At 44.1% G+C, this 19594-nt stretch overlaps 2 protein-coding genes across 2 annotated transcripts in view; both read right to left on the bottom strand.

Moving 5' to 3' along the window:
- Window positions 1–2153: 2153 nt before the first annotated feature.
- On the bottom strand, window positions 2154–8164 carry ZBTB24 (zinc finger and BTB domain containing 24). The gene is made up of 6 exons (XM_054393030.1): window positions 7213–8164; window positions 6061–6228; window positions 5819–5902; window positions 5060–5143; window positions 3827–3908; window positions 2154–2964 (listed from the first exon to the last, which is right to left on the bottom strand). The coding sequence occupies exons 1-6, from the start codon at window positions 8162–8164 to the stop codon at window positions 2154–2156; spliced, it is 2181 nt and encodes a 726-aa protein (XP_054249005.1).
- A 1498-nt stretch (window positions 8165–9662) lies between these two features.
- Window positions 9663–19594, bottom strand: part of AK9 (adenylate kinase 9) — a 40469-nt gene continuing 30537 nt past the window's right edge. Inside the window, 9 exon segments of the mRNA XM_054393029.1 lie at window positions 9663–9865; window positions 12491–12605; window positions 13160–13262; window positions 13348–13446; window positions 14160–14329; window positions 14791–14984; window positions 16178–16398; window positions 17944–18090; window positions 18844–19045. Of these exon segments, the coding sequence (XP_054249004.1) occupies window positions 9663–9865; window positions 12491–12605; window positions 13160–13262; window positions 13348–13446; window positions 14160–14329; window positions 14791–14984; window positions 16178–16398; window positions 17944–18090; window positions 18844–19045 (1454 nt within the window).

The following is a 19594-nucleotide window of genomic DNA, read 5'->3' as shown; positions in this document are numbered from 1 at the left end:
TGCTGTGACAGGCCTGAGCAAGCTCCTTCCAGGGCAAGGGGAGAGCCAGGAACATGGAATTCAGTGCCCCTCAGGAAGGCCCAGGCACTGGGATACAGCTGCAGGCATTAGAGGAACTTGCAGGACAGGGTAGGGAGCTGCTAAAGCAGAGCTCTGCATCCCACCATTCCAAAGGGACATTCAGGTAGGTAGCAGTGAAATGTTAGTCAGAAATGAGCAGTAAGCTCACTGCAGTGAGATGCTGGTTCACCCCAAATGCCTGTGTGTGGATTTTGCCTTTCAGAAGAATTGCTGGGGCCAGAGGTGAGGTGGTCCATCTGTTGTGGAAAACCATTCATTGTTCACTGTGTTTTATGGAGGATCTGGGAAGGGATGGAGCACATAGGACTGCCATAGCTCACAGGACTGCAGGTCTGCAAGCAGCAGACTCTTGTATGCCTGTGATGAATAGGTAAGAGAAGTCCTGAAACCACAGCTAGGGCAAATGCAGCCTTGCCAGTTCCTTTTCCACTCCCAAATAGAACCTGCAGTAGGATTGGGAAAAAGCCTGCACAGAGGAACTTCTGACCATGGGAAGAGAAGTGTATCCAGGAAGCACCCTTGACTGCTGCCCAGCCTCTGGGGCACACCTGCTGTGCAAACTGATCTCCTCCCAGCCACTCCCAAGTCAGACACAATGCTCCTGGTTGTGGACACTTACAGAGCCAGAGAGACAGTCTGCTGCAGAGTGGAAGATGTGAGGAGACAGAAAATGGGCACTGGGTCAGTGATGAGGAATGAATCCCATCCTAGCTTTCAACTGAGATGAAGTAGGAAAAGATTAGGAATAAACTCACCTTCATTTTCACAGCTTTTCATTTGTTAAGCCAGGAGATATCAATGTCAATCACAAGTGTGGTGTTTTAAAGCTGAAGTGATGATTGTGCACACTGCTTAAGCACCAGTGGCATCTGATCTCTACGTGAGATGTCACCAGCAGCCCAGCTTGGAACACAAACATGTTTTCTGGCATGGCTTTTTATTCAGGTGGTCAAATCTTTCTTCTTTTTGTTAGCAGTCAGTCATTGAAAACAATCTGTACACATCTAATCTAGTCAATGAAAATAGCTGTACACCTTTAACTTGATATGCCCCATTTATATAGCTCATGATGCTCTGAATGCTGCCAGGCATTGTTTTAAGTCCCCACAAAACCAATCACCAGCTTTTACACATATTAACATTACATTCTGCTCTCCAAAGTACAAAAAAATAATGCTTTAAATGTACACTGGCTCCTAAGCTTGGACTGAATCCTGTCAGGAAGAGAATTTTGCACTTCAATAGACAGTGCCTTCAACATCAGGAGCTCTTCAAAGTGCTTGGCAGAGCATGTAAGCACCATCCCCCAATTACCAGATGACAAAATAAGGCACAGAAGTCAACTCCCCTGCCCACAGTCACACAGAGAGTGAGCAGCAGAACTAACAGAAGAGTTTGGGCTTTTCAGTTGTCCAGTGTAACCACCACACCTCACTGCCATTATTGGAGTGCAGTGACTTAAGCATTTCTGAGGAGCAAAACTCACACAGCACACAGGGAACAGAAGGGATGATCCAGGCCAGACAGAAGCTGCAACAATTCAACCCAACCCAAACCAATTTGGTAGTCAACAAATCCAAATGCACTTCAGGGACTGATCACACAGAAAATGACACTCTGCAGAGAGCAAGCTCATTGGACAGCTTTGCAAGAAGTACTGCTTGGCTCAAGCTTGACAGCAGTTCAGGTAATGCAGCCTCACAGAAAGTTGTACTTTGGGATCAGCAGACACCTCAAACACTTCTCCTACCAGCAAGGTACACTTCTCTGCAGAGTCACTCAGAAACACAGCTACAGGGACAAGTATCTTCTCAGTAGGTATGGATGTGCATGAGGCACAAACCCCCACAGGAATCATTTGTGAGGTACGGACCGAGTGGTCCAGAGAGACCTCTACCAAGTGGGTAGAGAAACAGTCACCTGGAAAACTAAAGTCTAAAATAAATAAGGTTAAGAAATTGAAATTCACACATCAAAATCAGCCCAAAATGCATCTCCAGACAGATTCTGCTGCAGAAAAGAAAGGATTAAAAACATGTGCCAGCCTAGCCCTTGGGTGACAAATTAGCACTTCAGAAAGCCTGTCCTTGACCAGGATGCTCATGAGATGACTCATTGACTGACAGAGGCTGCTGATGGGACTCAGAAACATGCACCCTTGGATTCTGTTCTTCCCTGGCTTGCTGGGAAGGGAGTGTGTCTTGGGCAGAGTGAGACTGTTGACTCGATTCCTGAGTCAGCTGCACGTGCTGAGCTGGATGCGAAGATTCTGCTAAGTGGATTTCTTCACTTTGTCCTTGGTGAGCGTGGAGGTGTTCCAGTGCTTCCTTGGAAAGAGTGATGACATGCATCTGTTCAGGCTGGGCAGTCTCTATTTGGCTGGGTATCATATTGATGCCTTGGATCTGCTCTGCCTGCTCCTGCTGAGCTGACAGCAACAAGTTCTGCAGCTGCTGCGGCGGCTGAGCAAGCAGGGCCAGGTTCGCAGCCTGCTGGCTGCTCATGGCTGGGGCACTCTCTGCAGTAACAATGCTGATGCCTTGGTTGTGACCAGGCACAAAGTTGATGTTGTGCACTGCATCTGTAACCAGCAGCTGGATTTCCTGCCCTCCGGAGGTGGCAAGTTGATACTGCTGCAGCTGCAGGATGTTTCTCACCTCCGAGTCCGTGCTGGTGCTGGGGGCGCTGCTGCCTTCCTGGAACTGCTTCTCCTTGCTGTGGATTTTCAGATGGGACTTCAGGTTGTCCAGGCGAGCAAACTGCAGGCTGCACTCTGGGCAGGAGAAAGGCTTTTTGCCCGTGTGTAGGATGCAGTGTCTTCTCTTGGCACTGGAGTCAGAGAAGGACTTCCCACAGGTACCACAAGAATAGGGCTTCTCTCCTCTGCAAAAGAATGGGATTGGCTCTCATGAAACAGGCACTTGGCACTGCTGCTTTCTGCAGCTCATTACAGGCTACAAAACTTGAGTTATTATCTTGTTTTGCTAAATCAGAAGCACCTCAGAACAGTGACAATAAAAACCTTCTCTGTGTGACTTCCTCATTACTTCCATTTGACTTCACAAACTATACCACACTTCCACGAATACATACTCAAGAGTTACTCCTGCCATAAACCCAGAGATACAAACTCTCTGCCTGCCAGACCATGGCAAGAATGCAACAACTTCCTCTGCACAACTGTAAGCACTGACTGCTTTAAGAATGTTTACTGACAGTGTGGGCTTTAAATTAAGAAGTGTCCAAATCCTAACTTGCTGCCCAACTACAAAGGGACAAGAAATTTCACTGGAAACAAAAGGTCCACAACAGTTCTTCAGTGATTTAAAACCTGACATGCCTCTGTGTAATACATCACACTGACACAGGTGGAAGGGAACTACTACTAGTAAAGAGACATGAGACTACAGGGCAAGAGGACAGTGCTCTGTTGTCACACTATGGCCACTCTTCTGCTGTCAAACAAAAATCTGCAGTGAACTTTTCACATAACTGATGTGGTGGTAAGCACGTTGTAGTTACACAGACACAGTACACCTGAGAGAATCTTACAATGTCTTGGCACACTAGTACTAAAAACAGAACCTTAAGCTGCTAATGATTTCTGTAAATAGATTAAGTGAAAATGTTAATCTTTAACCACCCATCCAAACTACAAACAAGCCCTGACCATTCTGTGTTTGAACAAGCTCTGCCTACAGCTGTCAGAGAAGAACCTGCACTTTAAAAAGCAGACATACTCTACCTGTGAATTCTGATGTGAGTCTGAAGAGAACTTTTAGCTGTAAAGGATTTGCCACAAATTTCACAAGTGAAGGGCTTCTCACCTGGCAAAAAGAAATCTGCCATCACTTTTTATACAGCACTTCCCATACAGGTACTGAAAAGCATTTTGTATTTTACCACACACAGTGTCAAATGTGTACTACAGTGAATTCACAGAATCACAGAATGTTAGGGATCTCCAGAGATCATCAGGTCCAACTTCCTTGCCAAAACAGTGTCACCTAGAGCAAATCACACAGGAATGCATCCAGATGGATTTTGAAAGTCTCCAGAGAAGGAGACTCCACAACCTCTCTGGGCAGCCTGCACCAGGGCTCTGTCACCCTCACCATAAAGAAGTATCTCCTCATGCTGAGGTGGAACCTCCTGTGCTCTAGCTTGTACCTGTTGTCCCATCACTGGGCACCACCAAAAAGAGCCTGGCACCTTCATCTGGACACCCCTCAGATATACACAGATGTTGATAAGATCCCCACTCAGCCTTCTGAAGACTGGGATTCTAACCCTGGAGATGCAACTGTCATTTTCTGCATCAGGCTTTATAAGAATGGGAAAAACCCAACCTCTTCCTCTAAGATGCAGATTTTGTGCTGCTGCAATCTGAGCTTTTTGTGCTCCTGCATTCTTATGTCAGAAAGCTCTGGGGAGATCGAATACCTGAAAGGGACCTACAAGAAGGATGGAGAGAGACTGTTTGCAAAGGCCTGTAGTGATAGGACAAGGGGCAATGGCTTCAAACTAGAGAAGGGTAGATTTAAATTGGATGTTAGGAACAAGGTCTGCACCATGAGGGTGGTGGAACACTGCAACAGGTTGCCCAGGGAGGTGGTTGAGGCCCCACCCTTAGAGATATTCAAGGTGAGGCTCAGCAGGGCTCTGGACAACCTGATCTAGTTAAGGATGCCCTTGCTGACTGCAGAGGGGGCTGGACTAGAGGACATTTGGAGGTCCCTTCCAACCCAGACATCCTTATGTAGACATCCTGGTCTAGATGAGAGGTGTCCCTGGCCCAAGGCAGGGAGGTTGGATTAGATGATCTCTAAGGTCTCTTTCAGCCTAGGCCATTCTATGAATTAGAGCACAAATTCATCCCACAGAGTCAAATCTCATTTGCCTAACACATTGTTTTGCCTGTGTTACTTCAAGAGGAAAAAAAAAAAAAACCAACAGAAACCATGTCAGCTGGCATTACCTGTGTGTGTCCTTAGGTGTTTCTTTAGCTGAGCTGCATCCATGAACTTGCGCCGACACTGGCTGCATTCCGGCAGCGAGCGGCCTTGTCGCAACAACAAAAAAAGTGTCAGTGCCTAAGTGATGCTCTCTAGCTCTTCAGTGATCTTTGTTAAGCACTGTCCTGGAAAATAACCACTGGGATATAATAGAGGGATAAAACACAAGGAGATGCACTGCCTCCTGCCTATCTTATTTCTCCATTTATCATGGGAAAAGAGGTGACTGACACTGCTTCACCCCCACAAATGCCTCCTCTTGAAGCTTTCTGAATTCTGTTTCTCTTCACCACTTTCTGTCTGTGTAGCTTCACCTCCATCCTGCTCCAGAAGTGAGAAGGACATTTCTTAAAGCTTATTTGCCATTACCAGTCCAAAGTAGTAGGAAAACATGAGGCAACCTGCACAACAGGCAGTGGACATCACTGCTCACCCAATTCCTAGCTTCTGTGCAACACAGACAGCAGGGCTGAAAGAACTCAGTTGTCTGCCAAATGCAGTGTAAGCAATTTTTAATCATCATAAGAGACCTTCTCCCTTAACTATTATTTTCTAAATATTCCATTTTATTTATCATTGTGTCTCTTTCATCCTGTGCATCATTCTGTCAACAATGCATCATGAAACACAACACCCAAGAAGAACTCTCAGCCTTAGTCAATCTTTAGGAGGACAAACCAGCACTGGCTGTCAGCCAGCTCTTCACCCCAAACTTGTTATACCTGTGTGCACTCGATAGTGGCTCTTGAGCTGCCTCTTTTGGCTGAAGTATTTCCCACACTGATCACAGGTAAAAGCCTTCTGCCCTGCAAAAAAAACCACTTGTTAAAACATAAGCTGCACCCAAAGCAAGCACAATTAAATAAATTAATACAGTGGCACACATGAGAGAGCAGAAATGCTTTACAGGAAGATAAATTCTGGGTGGGGAGGAAAGAGGTGGCATTTGCCTGGGAATATTCACCTGTGTGTAGGCTCATGTGCTCCAGGAGAGAGTGCTTGGTTGTCAGAGCCTTGCTGCAGATGGTGCAGGTGTAGGGCCGCTCCCCCGTGTGCATCCGCTCATGGACCTGAAGGGAATGTTTCTGGGAAAAGCCTTTGCCACACTCACTGCACTTAAAAGGGCGCTCCCCTGGAAGCACAAGGTGGCAAACTGAGCACAGATGCACTGTTTGTCACTAGGTGTTCTGACAGTGAACCACAGAACGGCTTCGGCTGGAAGGCACCTCAGAGATCACCTACTCCAAACTCCCTTCCATGGGCAGGGAACACCTCTCAGACAGACTTGGCTGCTCAAGGTCTCATCCAGCCTGGTATTCACAATCTCCCTGGGCAACCTGTTCCAGAGTCTCACCGACCTCCTACTGAAGAAATTCTTTCTAAGATCCAGTCTAAACCTACTCTCCTTCAGTTTCAAATGATTCCTCCTAGTCCCACTTATGAAAAGTCCCTCTGCAGCCTTGCTATAGGATCACTTCAGGTACTGGAAGGCAGCTCTAAGGTCCCCCCCAGAGTCTTCTCTTCTCTATGCTGAACAATTCCAGCTCTCTCAGTCTACCCTCATAGCAGAGGTGTTCCAGCCCTTGAGATGCATTGCAATGCAGTAGCTACTAAATATTACTTCTAAGTAAAGAGAATTAAGAGTCAAGCTTCACATAGCAATAAAATAATTCATTAAGTATTGCCACATAATGTAACATTTAAACTGAAAAATGATTAAATAAACTGTAATCAGGGTAAGACCTAAAGGCTAAGAGTCTTACTGACAAGAATAAAGCAGTGAACACAGCAGACCACCATTTGGATCAGGATGCTGTCTTGGACAGTTCTTGCTGTAGATGACAGCCCACATTTCATAGATTCATAGAATGGTTTGGGTTAGAAGAGACCTTAAAGATCATCCAGTTCCAACCCCCCTGGCAGGTACACCTTCCACTAGCTCAGGCTGCTCAAGGCCTCATCCAACCTGGCTTTGAACACCTCCAGGGAGGGGGCATCCACAAGCTCTCCTGGGCAGCCTGATGCAGTGTCTCACCACCCTCAATTAACAACTAGCTCATGCTTAGCAACAAGTCACTGTACCCTAACCCAAAAGCAGCAGCCTCTTAATGCCCACCTGTATGACTCCTCTGGTGAACAGCCAAGAAGTGACTGTATTTAAACACTTTGCCACAGTCTTTACAGCGAGCTTCAGACCCTGCACGTTTCCTTTTCCCCTCATTTCTCTTTGCCAGTCCTTTCTCCTCCTCCTCACCGAGAAGTTTATAATCTTTTAGTTTGATTGACCTCCTTATCCTGCGTTTGCTGTAACGGCTCTGAGTGCTCTGTATTCCTTCAGACTTCGGATCATAATTCTCATCTTTCTCAGCTGACAGATCAACAGCAGCTTCTGAGCCACAAGCAGGTTCATTTTCTTCTGCCTCTTTCCTTGCCGGAGCCTGCTCGCTGGCAGCTGTTTCTTCTGCTGCAGCATCTTTTTTCATGAAATTCTGCTCGTTTTGCACCGAGTTGTTCTCTCTCAGCTGCAGATCCTCAGCAGAATTTGCTGCTGATTTTTCTTCTTGGACACTCCTGATTTTCCTGGGTCGCCCTCGCTTTCTCTTTGGCAGCTCTTCGTGTTTCTTGTCGCTGGTGGTAACGGCCGGAGCCGGGACTGCGGTACTTGGGCTGCGGCCAGCCTGATAGTCAGTGCAGGCCCACACCAGGTCAGTCACCTTCAGCAGCTGTGCAGTGGCCAGGATTTGTTCTGTGCTTTTTTCACTGGCACGGAGGCAACCGGTGTAGATAAATTCCAGCAGTGCCCCAAAGGTGTCTGCAACCATCCCCTCCAACATGTAAATCGATTGCCCTATTTCACCATCATCCACAAACATCATGGAGAAGTACTCGCTGCTGGCAGCAAGCAAAGCTTTGTGGGCTCTGAACTGCACGTTCTCCACTATCAGAGTAATGTCACACAGAAAATCCTTCTTCCTTTGCTCTTCAAAATTAGCTAGAATGGTGTCCTTGTGAGCTTTGGAGTGGATCACGACCAGTTTCTCAGCAGCATCAGGAGGTGTTTCTGCCATTTTGGTTGGGGATATGAAAGGAGCTGCCTACAAGAACAGAACAGCTTTAATGAAGCAGCATCTTAGAAATCTGCATTATAAAATAACCAATATAATTTGCTTTACAAGTCAACAGATTTCAACAGTTTTTGAAGAAAGGCTGAAGCCCTTGAAATTTCTAAAAATAAACCGGACACAAATGCTGACACAGATCTTCCTGGGTACAGCTGCTTCTTCAATCAGAACTCATCTCCCTTGTCTCAGATAAAGTAGTAGGTGGTTTTGATCACGTAAAGGACTTTGGTATTCAATCACGAGGGGACATCATTAGTATTGACTTCAAAATCCAAGCCAGAACACTTACCTAAACCCCCTAATAACTCTAGACTAAGGCTCTATGTAAGAGGACGGCACGCAAGCTGCCAGCAGCGTGGTCAGACACGCTCCAGGTGCTGGTGAACTCTGGAAGGGCTCAGGAGTTTTCCAGGGGCTGACCCCGAGGAACAGAGCACGGCCTCGGATCGCTCCTCGACACAGGCAGTGACAGCAAGGCTGGCGTGCAAGGGGCGCTGGCGGCGCACGCCGCACTGCGTGGGGGAGAAGCCGAAAACCCCGCAGCGGGGAGTGGTGACGAGAGACCTGACGGCGCCTCACCCGTCCCAGCGCCCCATTTAAGCCCCAAGCTCCGCAGCTCGCTCCCGCAGGTTCTGACCGCGCCCCGGGAAGCCACCTCGCTCCGTCAGCGGGGCGAGGCGGTGCCGAGGGACATGGCGGAGCACGGGGCCCAACTCCGCGGTACCGGGGCGGAGCGGGCGCTGCTCCGCGTTCCTCCATCCCGGCTGCGGCCCTCCGCGGGGCGCTGGGGGACACACGACACAGGACTCCCGGCAGTGCCGGCACTCACCACTCCGCCACCGGCGCCTCGGCGCAAACGCCGCCGCACTTCCGGCGCGGGCGGCCGCGTCCTGACGTCATGGGCAGCGCACGGCGCGCCCCGCTCGCTGCCCGCCCCGCTCGCTGCCCGCCCCGCTCGCTGCCCGCCCCGCTCGCTGCCCCCTCCGCTACATAGAGGCGCAGAACCGGGGAGGGGGGAAAAGCTCTCCGAGGTCATCGAGTCCAGGCGCGAACGCAGCAGCACCATGCCCACTAAACCATGTCCCTATGTGCCACGTTTACATGTTTGCTGAGCACCTCCAGCGACGGTGACTCCACCACCTCCCTGGCCACTCTTGCAGTAAGGAAATGTTCCCAATAGCCAACCTAAACCTCCCCTGGCGCATCCTGAGGCCGTTTCTTCTCATCCTATTGTTAGTTCCTTAAGAGCAGAGACCGACTATTAAGAGACCCACAACGACGTCCTCGCGGGCTGCTGCAATGAGTGTTAAACAAAGTGTGATTTAAGATGAGATTTTAATGTTCAGATTCCATGACTAAGAAAGCTTGACGTTCCCCATCTGTCCAGGCAGCTGCTGGCGGAGGGAACACAGTGAGGAGTGGAAGGAGGAAGTCGTAGCCCCCCCTACACCAAGCTGGGGCCAACCTCTTTCAGGGCAAGGAAAGTCTGCAAGCTGCTGTCAAAGCCCAGGGGCCTGCACGACGGCTCCAGGTAGGGGCCAGCCATGGCTGCCCTCAGGTAGGGGATGAGCCTGCAGTGCTCTGTGAACTGTGCCAGCCGCCTCTGGTATATCTGCCGCACCGGCTCCGAGCTCCTGGGGTTGTGTGCTGCAAGAGGTGAAGCCATGTTTTAGTGTCCTGGTCTAACTTGGTGGAATCACGTTACAGACATTTTAAAAGGGATTGAGTCTACACTGACTGTTTTTATCCCTGGCACAGATCAAACTGCCATGGGCTGTGCCTGGTGATGCCAAACCAACAAATGGAGTTTGGTATTTCCAGAAGTCCCTGACTTTGCAGTCTGAAAGATCAAGGCTTTTGTAAACAAAACCAACAAACACATACTCATCTGCCATCAACCTCCCATTCCTCAGGTTAGGAGGGAGTTGTAGCACTCCAGGCAATGACAGATTCGGATAAGGTGGCACATACCCTGAAATGGCACCATGCAGGGACAGCCCAGGCACAGTGTGGCTGGTGTGAGGTCCCTGTGTGTCCTTGGCATGGCAGGTCTATGGCCCAAATGCTTTGCCCATTTTGAAAAAAAAAAAAGGCAAAAAAGCAAGAGCTGAGTGACAGTTCAGAGAATGAAGAAAATGTCAAAGCCAAGAACTTTACAATGAAGTCAGTATAATTTCTTTTCTCTCAATTCTCTGCCCTAAGCCATAGTTTGGTGTGCACTAGTATTGAGTGCCAATCCTCAAGGTATTCCTTCTTATTTTAATTGTTACCCTGAGGCAAAGGGAAAAGAGGAGTAATTTAAGACAGCCAAATAATACCCATTTTTTATCCCATGCATGGTACTTTATAGCTTATTACCAAAACTGGACAGCATGAAGAACTGTGCTATGAGACACTTTAGTACACAAGCTTTAAATCGTAGACAACTGCATTTAACAGCTCCTGAGTGGTTTTTCAAGCTGTACGTAGAACTCTTACAGCAGTGAAGTTTGAAGGGCACTAAATCACTCTAGTGATGCATGGCTTCCTACTCTTTTTTTCCAGGAGTAAATCTCTCTGCATTTATGATGGATTGCCTGTACTGGTTCTTCTCAGATACTGAAAGCAATCCAGTATTGTTGCTGGGAAAGCTGCAAGAGCAACTAAACCACCGTTGTCTCCTATTTGAATGTGACATTAGAGACTGACATTAGTTGATGAGAAAAATCTTACTTCAGGTAGAAATAGGATGTAAAAAATTTCCAAGGAACCACAACTTTGATCAGGTTTTTGATTAAGGACAGTGTGACTACTCTGAAGAGACACCCAATAATAAATAAAGCTGGGTTTGCAGCATACTGGAATGCTGTATCTTAAAGTTGGAAGCAGTTCTAACCAGTATTAGAAGAAGGTAACTTGTTTTCCTGGATTCCAGTGGGCATACTGTTTGCCACTGCATGAAGAGAAGAGATTTCTGCACTTGCATAACCTTTCCAGTGCTAATAATGATTTAATGATGTAATATATGAGCAAAGCATTTCTGGTCTGGACATGGTTATGTTAGCAAAGCTATGCTAACAATAGACTGAGAACACCCTTTGTGGGGGACATGAAGTCCAGGATAAAAGCAGTTTTGCTGGCTTAAGAGCTGTACATCTCCACAGGGGCTTACGTGCCTGTGCTGTTCAGTGGTCTTCCCTATGCTAGCAAGAAAATCAGTGTTAAACTTCTGGGAGAGTCTGGAAACTGCATGAAGAAACACAGGATGTGAAGAACTTAACGACTATCATTATCAAAAAGAGTAAGTACAAATTTAAAGCAACAAAAAGCAAGGTAAAGTTCAAGCCACTTGAACAAGTTGGCTTGGAAAAGACCACACTAGTGGGTTGAAGAAATAGCAGTCTTGCTCCAGAGATCTCCAGCAGTACTGGAAAACCAGACCAAAGCTACAGCAAAGTGGGCTGAAGAAATCCTGAAACCTGGCACTATTTAGGCTGATGGCAAACTATGAAAGATTATTAACTGCAACCGCTGTCTTGGGGAAAACAAACAAACCAACCCTCCCAACCAACCAGACAAAAACACCCCAAAACCAACTAATCAACCAAAAATTCTAAAAAATACCAAATATGAGCACAAGAGGACAAAGCCTGAGCAACCTTCCTCAGTGAAGGAGTAGTCCTAACCTGTGGTAGCTCCATGAGATGTTTTACTTCATCTTTATTTTGTGGGCTGAGTACAAACCCCCTAATTTTGATTTTGAGCTGTGTGTTATAGAGAAGTAAGGTGGTTGATTGGACTGTTGATTAAATTATTAAAAAACAAATTAATCAACATATTGATACACTGAAGCACATTAAGATTCAGGTCTTCCCAAGTCATTTCACAACTAAGCAGACTGATAAATAACATTTCATTGCCCTGTGTTAAAACCCCCTGAAAAATCTAATTAAATCTGTGTGAACATCTATCCTTTCCTACAGTTAAAACTGGTGTATCAGTACTAAGCCCAAGCAAAAATAGGGCTTTTTGGGAAAATGGCAGGTCTTCTATGTGTCACTGAAGTTCATGATTTGTGAGAGATCACTTTACTTATCCTATTAACCTTGTTTTCCTCCCTGTTCCTTACATATTGCCAAGAAACTTAGCAGCAAGTTCTTTAATCAGCATATAATGGTACTTTCCCAAGTTGGGCATAAGAAAACTACAGAAATTGGTTATCAGTGTTGTATCAGATGAATTCCTGCATTTATATAATTCACTGTTTTTATAGCACATGAATTTATACACTACCTTTTAAATGGCAGGCGACAAACAGCAGAGCAGTGGTTTTTACACTTAGGAATGGAAACTTGGGCTTTAAGCAGCCTACTTCACTCAGAGCTTTTATTAGAGAAGTTGCTACTCCCTAAAGAAAGAAAATGGTTTTAGAAGATCATTACAGAACTCTTCTACACCTATATATATTCCAAACTTCATCCTGTTGTCTTGCAAATCTAACAATACAGCATGATTCCCAAGCTGATGAATTGCAGGAGATAACAAATAGTATAAAATAGGGAGAGAAGTGATCATGAGTCATTTTTAATGTCATATTCATGTCTCAAAATGTAGCCATCTATCCTTAAATGATTCCAGGTAAGCTTGTGTCTATCATGGTGTTAAAAAGCAAAGCAAAATGTAATCTTACAGGGTGTGATAAACAAAAGAGCCAGAGAATCCATCATATATTATTGCAGTTTACTATTCCCCTCTGATGGCCTCCATCTGTGTTTCCCCCATCAAAGCCATACACACTCATTATGTTAAAGCTCTCCTCTCAACCATAAGTAAACAACTTTCAATTTAATATAATCCCGTTAATAAACATAAGACTTCCAGTGCATTAAAAAAGAATTAAACTGGGTGAGATACACAATACATTGCAAAATCAGGTTTTAAAATGGAAAAGCAAACACTGGCCTGCTCAAGGTATCCAAGCAGAGGAAGTGCAGTGAGGAGTATTGGCTCCTTTACTGGGGGCAGTTTACGTGGAAGCTTCAGATTGCAGTACTTCTCTGGTAACCTAACCAGATAAAAAGGAAGCACTTTAAAGATGTATAAACCTTGACATGATTAAAGATGAAAAGCCAGTTAGTTAGTATATTCACCTCATGAATTTCAGCAGTTTTTCTTCACTTTCAAAAACATATACCTTCTCTTGATACTTTGCTGCATACTCACTACTGCCAGGCACCAAAGCTTCATACCTGAAGAAACAGAGTGAGAAAGACTATTAATTCACAAGAAATGTAAAACATCATTCATGAGGTGTAAATTCATGAGCTACTGGCAGCCTTCTGGTTATTTAGCAAGTGTAAGAACTACAGAAAAGCTGCAATTAGATCATCCATGTTTCCATCACTTGACTGACAGATAAAAGGCTCAAAATCCAAGAGTCTGCCTAAAAAGTCTGCTTCTTAAGGGGCTTTCATTAAAGTGCTTCTTCAGAGCTCCTCTAGTTAAGATGTCAATTGTAGCTGTTCAGGAGATTTAAGAAGGGGCAGGATAGAATTGACTGTGGCTCCACCTTGATGAGTAATTCCAGCACACTGAGGATATCAGTAGGACTTTCTGGATCTTTTCTAGAGATGGTAACAGGTGGGTTTGCATCTGCTGAGGTTTTGTGAGATTTATTTGAACTTTTGAAGGCTTATGATAAAGAAAACCCAACTTGTATCTAAGCAGTCTTCATCACAAAAGACAGTCAGCCTGTGAGCCTTGTGGAACCTGTAGCCCTGTGAGTTTCAAAACATGTGACACTGATTTCCAAAGTGCAGCCACAATGGAGAGAACTGTAATTGCTTTTCCTGTCCAAATCCTGAATGCTATTAAAAAGTACTTTGAAAGTATTTCCTCATCAATATGTTAATGTAAGAGAGCCAGGCTGTACATTCAGAGTATGAGAACTGCAGTGGTGTACCTCAGTTTTCCATCTAGGTAAGTGACTGGACAGTAGCCCTGCATTTCAGCACTGCTTGGGAATAAGGCCTTGACTTCTGCCGCAGTCAGTTTCTGTGGTAGCATATCTGGGAGTGGGAGAGGGTGAGGTGCCAGTGGAGGCACATAAACCTCTGGTTGGCTCAAAAATTTCTGTAGAAGAAGAAAGAAAATGGTTTTATAGTGTGAGCAGCACTGTGAGTCAAGCTCCAAAGGACTGGCTCACACAGTTTAGATACTTGTTTCTTCTACAATACCTCTCTTGGTGTGCTGGAGTAACTAATTTCTTTTCCAACCCACTCTCAGTTGAAGTCATCACTGTCCACCCACCATCCATCGCTATCTATTGCTATCATTAGCCACTCTTCACCCCCAGTCTCCCCAAAACAGATGGAGAAAGGAGAACACAGTTGTTTTAGAATGAGTGTTTGATCTATGCCAATTTGTGTGGACTCTGTGCTGCATTTTGTCTGCCTAGAGATCTGACAGCAGATGTGTACAGAGCAGAAGCTTGAAGACTAACGACACTAATTCAGTTCGCATCTGCCTTGTTTCTGTGGGGAATCAAAGAATCTAAGCAATGATGTCTCCCCCTCTTCCTGCTTGACACTTACATCCAGTTCTTCCTGAGAAGCCATTTTGTAATAGTGCCCTCGAAATTCTGCAGCAAACTGCAGTGACAGTGCAGAGCAATCAACCAATTCCCCCTTTTCTGCCAGGCTGACAGGACAGTACTGTCCAAACTCCCCCAGCCGGTGCTGCAGCTCGTCAGGGGTGATACACAAATCAGCAATGCCAGCTGCTTTGCCTGGTAATGAAAGCAATTCATGTTTCATTAATGAAAGGCATAGGACCATAAAACATTCCTAATACAGTTCAGAAGATACTATAATTCACTGTGAAAAATGATAGGAAATAATGAGAATTCAAATGCCAGTTTTTATAGGCTAATATTAAACTGAACCTATTAAATTGCAACCTGTTTTACCAATTGCAATCAAATGTTTCTAGCACTTCAGAAACAATTATTATTAATGATGTGGGATGCTCTGCATACTTAATGCGTTAGTCTGTTTTCCCTGGGAGAGTTTTATGTATGATTTATTGTTTTACTCCATTGTGTTGCTAAAGAACATTTTGGCTATTATTTTAGTTCTTTACATCGGTGGAAAAGAACACAAGGTGTGTTGAAAGCCTCCCCTTTGTTCATCCATGTCTTGCAAATGCTAAAGTTTGTCTGGATGAAATCTGTTGAAAGTCTGGATTGCAATGTCATATGAAGCCCAAACATTTTAAAAGTTGTGCTTTCCAAGATGATGAAAAAAAAAAAAAAGTTAACTGCATTTTAAACTATTTTTGGCTTATCGATGCAATTTTTAAGGAGGGTGCAGCCACAGAACTGTAGAAGTTGAAACCAATGGTTGGATAGAAGATAAGGAAGTCTGTTTGCCTGTCAGAGGAACTCAGGCTAAACTTTACAGGCATGTTTTAAAGGCCTGTTTACTCCTGACCAGTGCTGACACTCAAAAATTCAATTGGGAACTGTGCCATTTTAGACTCAAGTGGTTTTCCTTCCACAGCACAGAAATTAACTCAGATGGCATATTTAACCTTAATTCTGAACTTATAATTAACATTTCCCCTCTCCTTCTCTCTTCATCCACTGATACTAAAGTGAAGCTGCAAGTCACAGTCCCCCTTACACAGTTTGGGGTACCCTTTGTGATTTATCACCCAGTGTTGGGGAAGCTACCATGGACCACAAGACCTCTGACCTCTTTCAGCTGTGTTCTGTTACCCTGTTCTTTGGAGGATGGTCTCAGACTGCCCTGTAGTTGGCTTTGCTCTTGTTCTCTTCAAGATGACATCAAAAAAATTGAGGACATATATGTGCCCAAGAATTAGCTTCACCCAAAAGCAAATTAAAGTTGAACTGCACTCATTACAAGCAGCTTCTTAAAGTAACAAATATTATTCTGAGAAACTTTGCTTTTCTTTTACCTTCTTTTATTCTTTCCAGGTATATCTGAATTTCTTTAACAACCACTTCAACTTCTTGCAGTATTTTGTTCCAGATCCACCATTTGCTCTGTGAGGCATCAATCACACACCAGTTCTGATGCTCCTTCTCATAGTAAGTCCTAATTGCATCAATGTGCTGCTTATAGCAAGAATTTTTAACAGCTAGACTCTCTAAGCTGTCATGTTTAGGGTAAGGTGGTCTGTAGACAATGAAAAATAACACTGATTTAAGTGTGAAGAGTAGATCATTTCACTCAATTTCAGATGTAAATGCTGGAGTTCAGTTTAAGTCCCCGTCACAAAATTTTGCTTCTTTGCTACTGCTGAACATATTTAAGAAATACAAATTTCTTACTGAGACTATTACCAGTTACATATGAAAAGTAGCACACTTCTGATCAGTTAGGTTCAGAAACAAAGAACAAAACTTTTGCTATTTCTGCCCCAAACACAACTCACTCATTCTGTAAAGGGTTTGGAATGTATCAGCACATCTTAACTGACACAAACAAACAATACACCATTAAATTGTACCCTAGACAAAAGGCTGTGAGACTTCTGAAATGGAAGTCAAATGTTTACTGAAAAACAGGCTTCATTTTTAATTATGCTGTTGTCTGAAATCAAGAAGTAGGGTGATTATATTTTCCAAGATATATCATTGGATATATTTTGAAAACTGTCATATTTACATATACATAAATGAAAATAATCCATCTGATGCAAGACCAGAAGAGAGATTTTGACTAGAACACAGAATCATTTCTAGTTCTGGTTCTTAATTTAAATGATGAAAAGAAAAATAACCAACAAAACCAAACCTCTGTTTTAATAGGATTCATTTCTCTGCAAGTTGTATCATTCATAATTATCTGATATTGTATATTTGATTTGTATTTAACCATATGAAATGTAATTAGTTTGGTATTTAACATGAAAAGTTTAAAGTAAATATTTTCAGAAATGCAGCATTAATTTAATATTTTTTTAAATGCAAAGTGTCTTTAGACTTTCAGTAAAGACTGTACTGATTACTTGATAAAAAGAAAGAGACAAAATGAAAGAGACATGCAGTGACACTCTGAGCTATCTGGAACTTCTTAGAAACATTTCCTTTTAATGAGAACCAGGTTCTTATACAATTTAATTTTAAGGTGAATGTTCTGTTCTTTGTAAGTCTCTGTCCATTTGTAAACTACTTACTGCTTTTCCTCCAAAACAACCAACAGCTCTTTGGACAGAATCTTTATCTCCTTAGAAAAACAAAGAAGGGAGTGAGCTGATTTTAAAGGTTTAGAGAGTAACTGAGGAATTGTATGTTACTCAAATATACATTTGCCCCATCTTTTAAGAAGAACTCAAAGACTTACAGAAGCTCATTAGATGAAGTTTCCCTTATGATGATAATAATTGATGAATATTAAACTTCAGCAGCATACTGACCTAGTCAGATTTCTGCTGCATGGTTTCATTAAACCAACTGAAGTAAGCAGTGAGTGCACAGCACTGCAAATCTGTGACCTCAGTCATTCTATTGGGGGTCTGACCAGAGGGTGCCCCAAGTTTCTTATGTCACTGTTTCTGGTTTATGAGAACAAAGCATTAGAATGTAGAGGGATTTGTACCCCTGCCTTTTCATATGTGGAGTTTGGACATGGCTGGGTTATGCACCAGGTTAGATGCAGCCTCTCTAGACATGGCACTGAGGTGTGGGTAAAAGGATTGCTGTCAGGGAGCATCACTACCTATTTGTGCTTTCCTCATCCAGCAGTGCCCTTCTGAACACTTCTTTTGCATCCATTTCTAATTCAAAGATTTTCACTGGAATTATCCTTGCTGATTCTAAGAGGTTCACTTGTCTTCTTGTTACAGGATATCCATCAATGACAACTCTGCATGAAAACAGAAAGGCAGTTTTCCTATCAAGTCAGTTTCTAATTAACCATGTAGACTGTGTACATCCCTGGGGCAAAAGTCTATATCCATGCCATGAAGTTATCACTGCCCTGACTCAACAGAGACAGTCCTCACTTTTAAGAAATTATAATTAAAAAAAAATCAGGTAGATAGAATAAAAAAATAGAAGTGAGGAAATACACAAAGGACAAAAGATGTAGGAATGGAGAATAGATAGGAGTAAGAGGATGGATGCCACCTATGAAAATGGACTTAAATTCAGACACACCAGTCATTGAGAAACATAATTTTTATTATAGCAAATCTCTACCTGGATTGGGAGGAGTAGTTTTCAAAGTCAAAAGTCCTCGAAAAGTTTTTTTAATCATCTAGAAGAAACACTTTTTGTGTATTCATAGATTCACAGAATGGTTTGGATTGGAAGGGACCTTGAAGATCATCAAGTTCCAACCTCCCTGCCATGGAGAGGGACACCTCCCACTAGCCCAGGCTGCTCAAGGCCTCATCTGGCCTGTCCTTGAAAACCTCCAGCAAGGGGGCATCCACGACCTCCCTGGGCTACCTGTTGCACTCTCACCACCCTCAGTGTAAAGAATTTCTTCCTAATATCTAATATTTCTGTAATTCATAACCCAGTGATGGGAACATGGGAATCACAGCCGATGAAGGGACTGGCATGTCTTGAAAAAAAAAAACAAAACCCAAACTTAAGAAAATACCACTCTTACCCAGCGGTACTGCACACGTGATTCATCAGAGCCACATCTAGAGCCTGGATGGCCAGTTCATCAGGCACAGCCTGTCCTTTGTGAAGGTGCCACTTTAACCCAAGTGCCAGCTGGCTCTCTGGCTGGCTGTTTAACACCAGCCGGATGGCGTCTCCCATGCTCAGGCGCAGCAGCCCATACACGCTTGCAAATTTCTTGGCAACTGCAAAACATTTGGATTTCAGCACACAATTTTCATGTGAGTAACACCACAACCTAGCAGTCTGTCCTTAAGTCTTACAAGCCAGCTGCTCAGCTCATTCCCTGGGTCATTTCCCATGAGTTAGCAGGCACCTGCTTAGGTCACCCCAAAGGGCTCAGAGCCTGGCAGATGTGCAGAGCATGCCCAGGGAGCTTACAGCTCAGTTCAGCACAAACCTCAGCAGCAATAGTCAATATTATTACAAAATATCTTAGAAAACACACTTCCATTGTGCCTCTTCTACAGAACAGCTTAGAGTTAGATAATTTTTCCAGGAAATGGGAAATATGGTTTAAATTGCCTCCTTAATATGAGATAATTTGAACCCATTTCTTCTTATTAATCTATCATGTAAACTGAATTATTCTTCTCCCTCAGTAAAAAGATGAGACCTGTGGATTGAAAGAGTCACAGAGGAAGAAGGGAAGTGCAGAAAAGATGGAAATTCTGAGGGTTTTTTAAAGTTTGGAAAGAGTCTGGGGAATGTGGAGTTTTGGGTTCCAGCCCTTA

The sequence above is a fragment of the Indicator indicator genome, chromosome 27 (assembly GCF_027791375.1).
Source record: "Indicator indicator isolate 239-I01 chromosome 27, UM_Iind_1.1, whole genome shotgun sequence".
Classification (NCBI taxonomy): Eukaryota; Metazoa; Chordata; class Aves; order Piciformes; family Indicatoridae; genus Indicator; species Indicator indicator.
Note: the sequence above shows the minus strand (reverse complement) of the source record. Positions and strands in the feature narration are given on the sequence as shown.

Bases quoted from the DNA above. Each gene is read 5' to 3' on its own strand.
- ZBTB24 (XM_054393030.1), bottom strand. From the start codon at position 8,164: ATGGCAGAAACACCTCCTGATGCTGCTGAGAAACTGGTCGTGATCCAC. The intron at 5,144-5,818 runs GTATAACAAGTT...TGTTGCGACAAG, and splicing joins CCACTATCGAGTGCACACAG to GCCGCTCGCTGCCGGAATGC. The intron at 3,909-5,059 runs GTAATGCCAGCT...TCTTTTTGCCAG, and splicing joins ACACCTAAGGACACACACAG to GTGAGAAGCCCTTCACTTGT.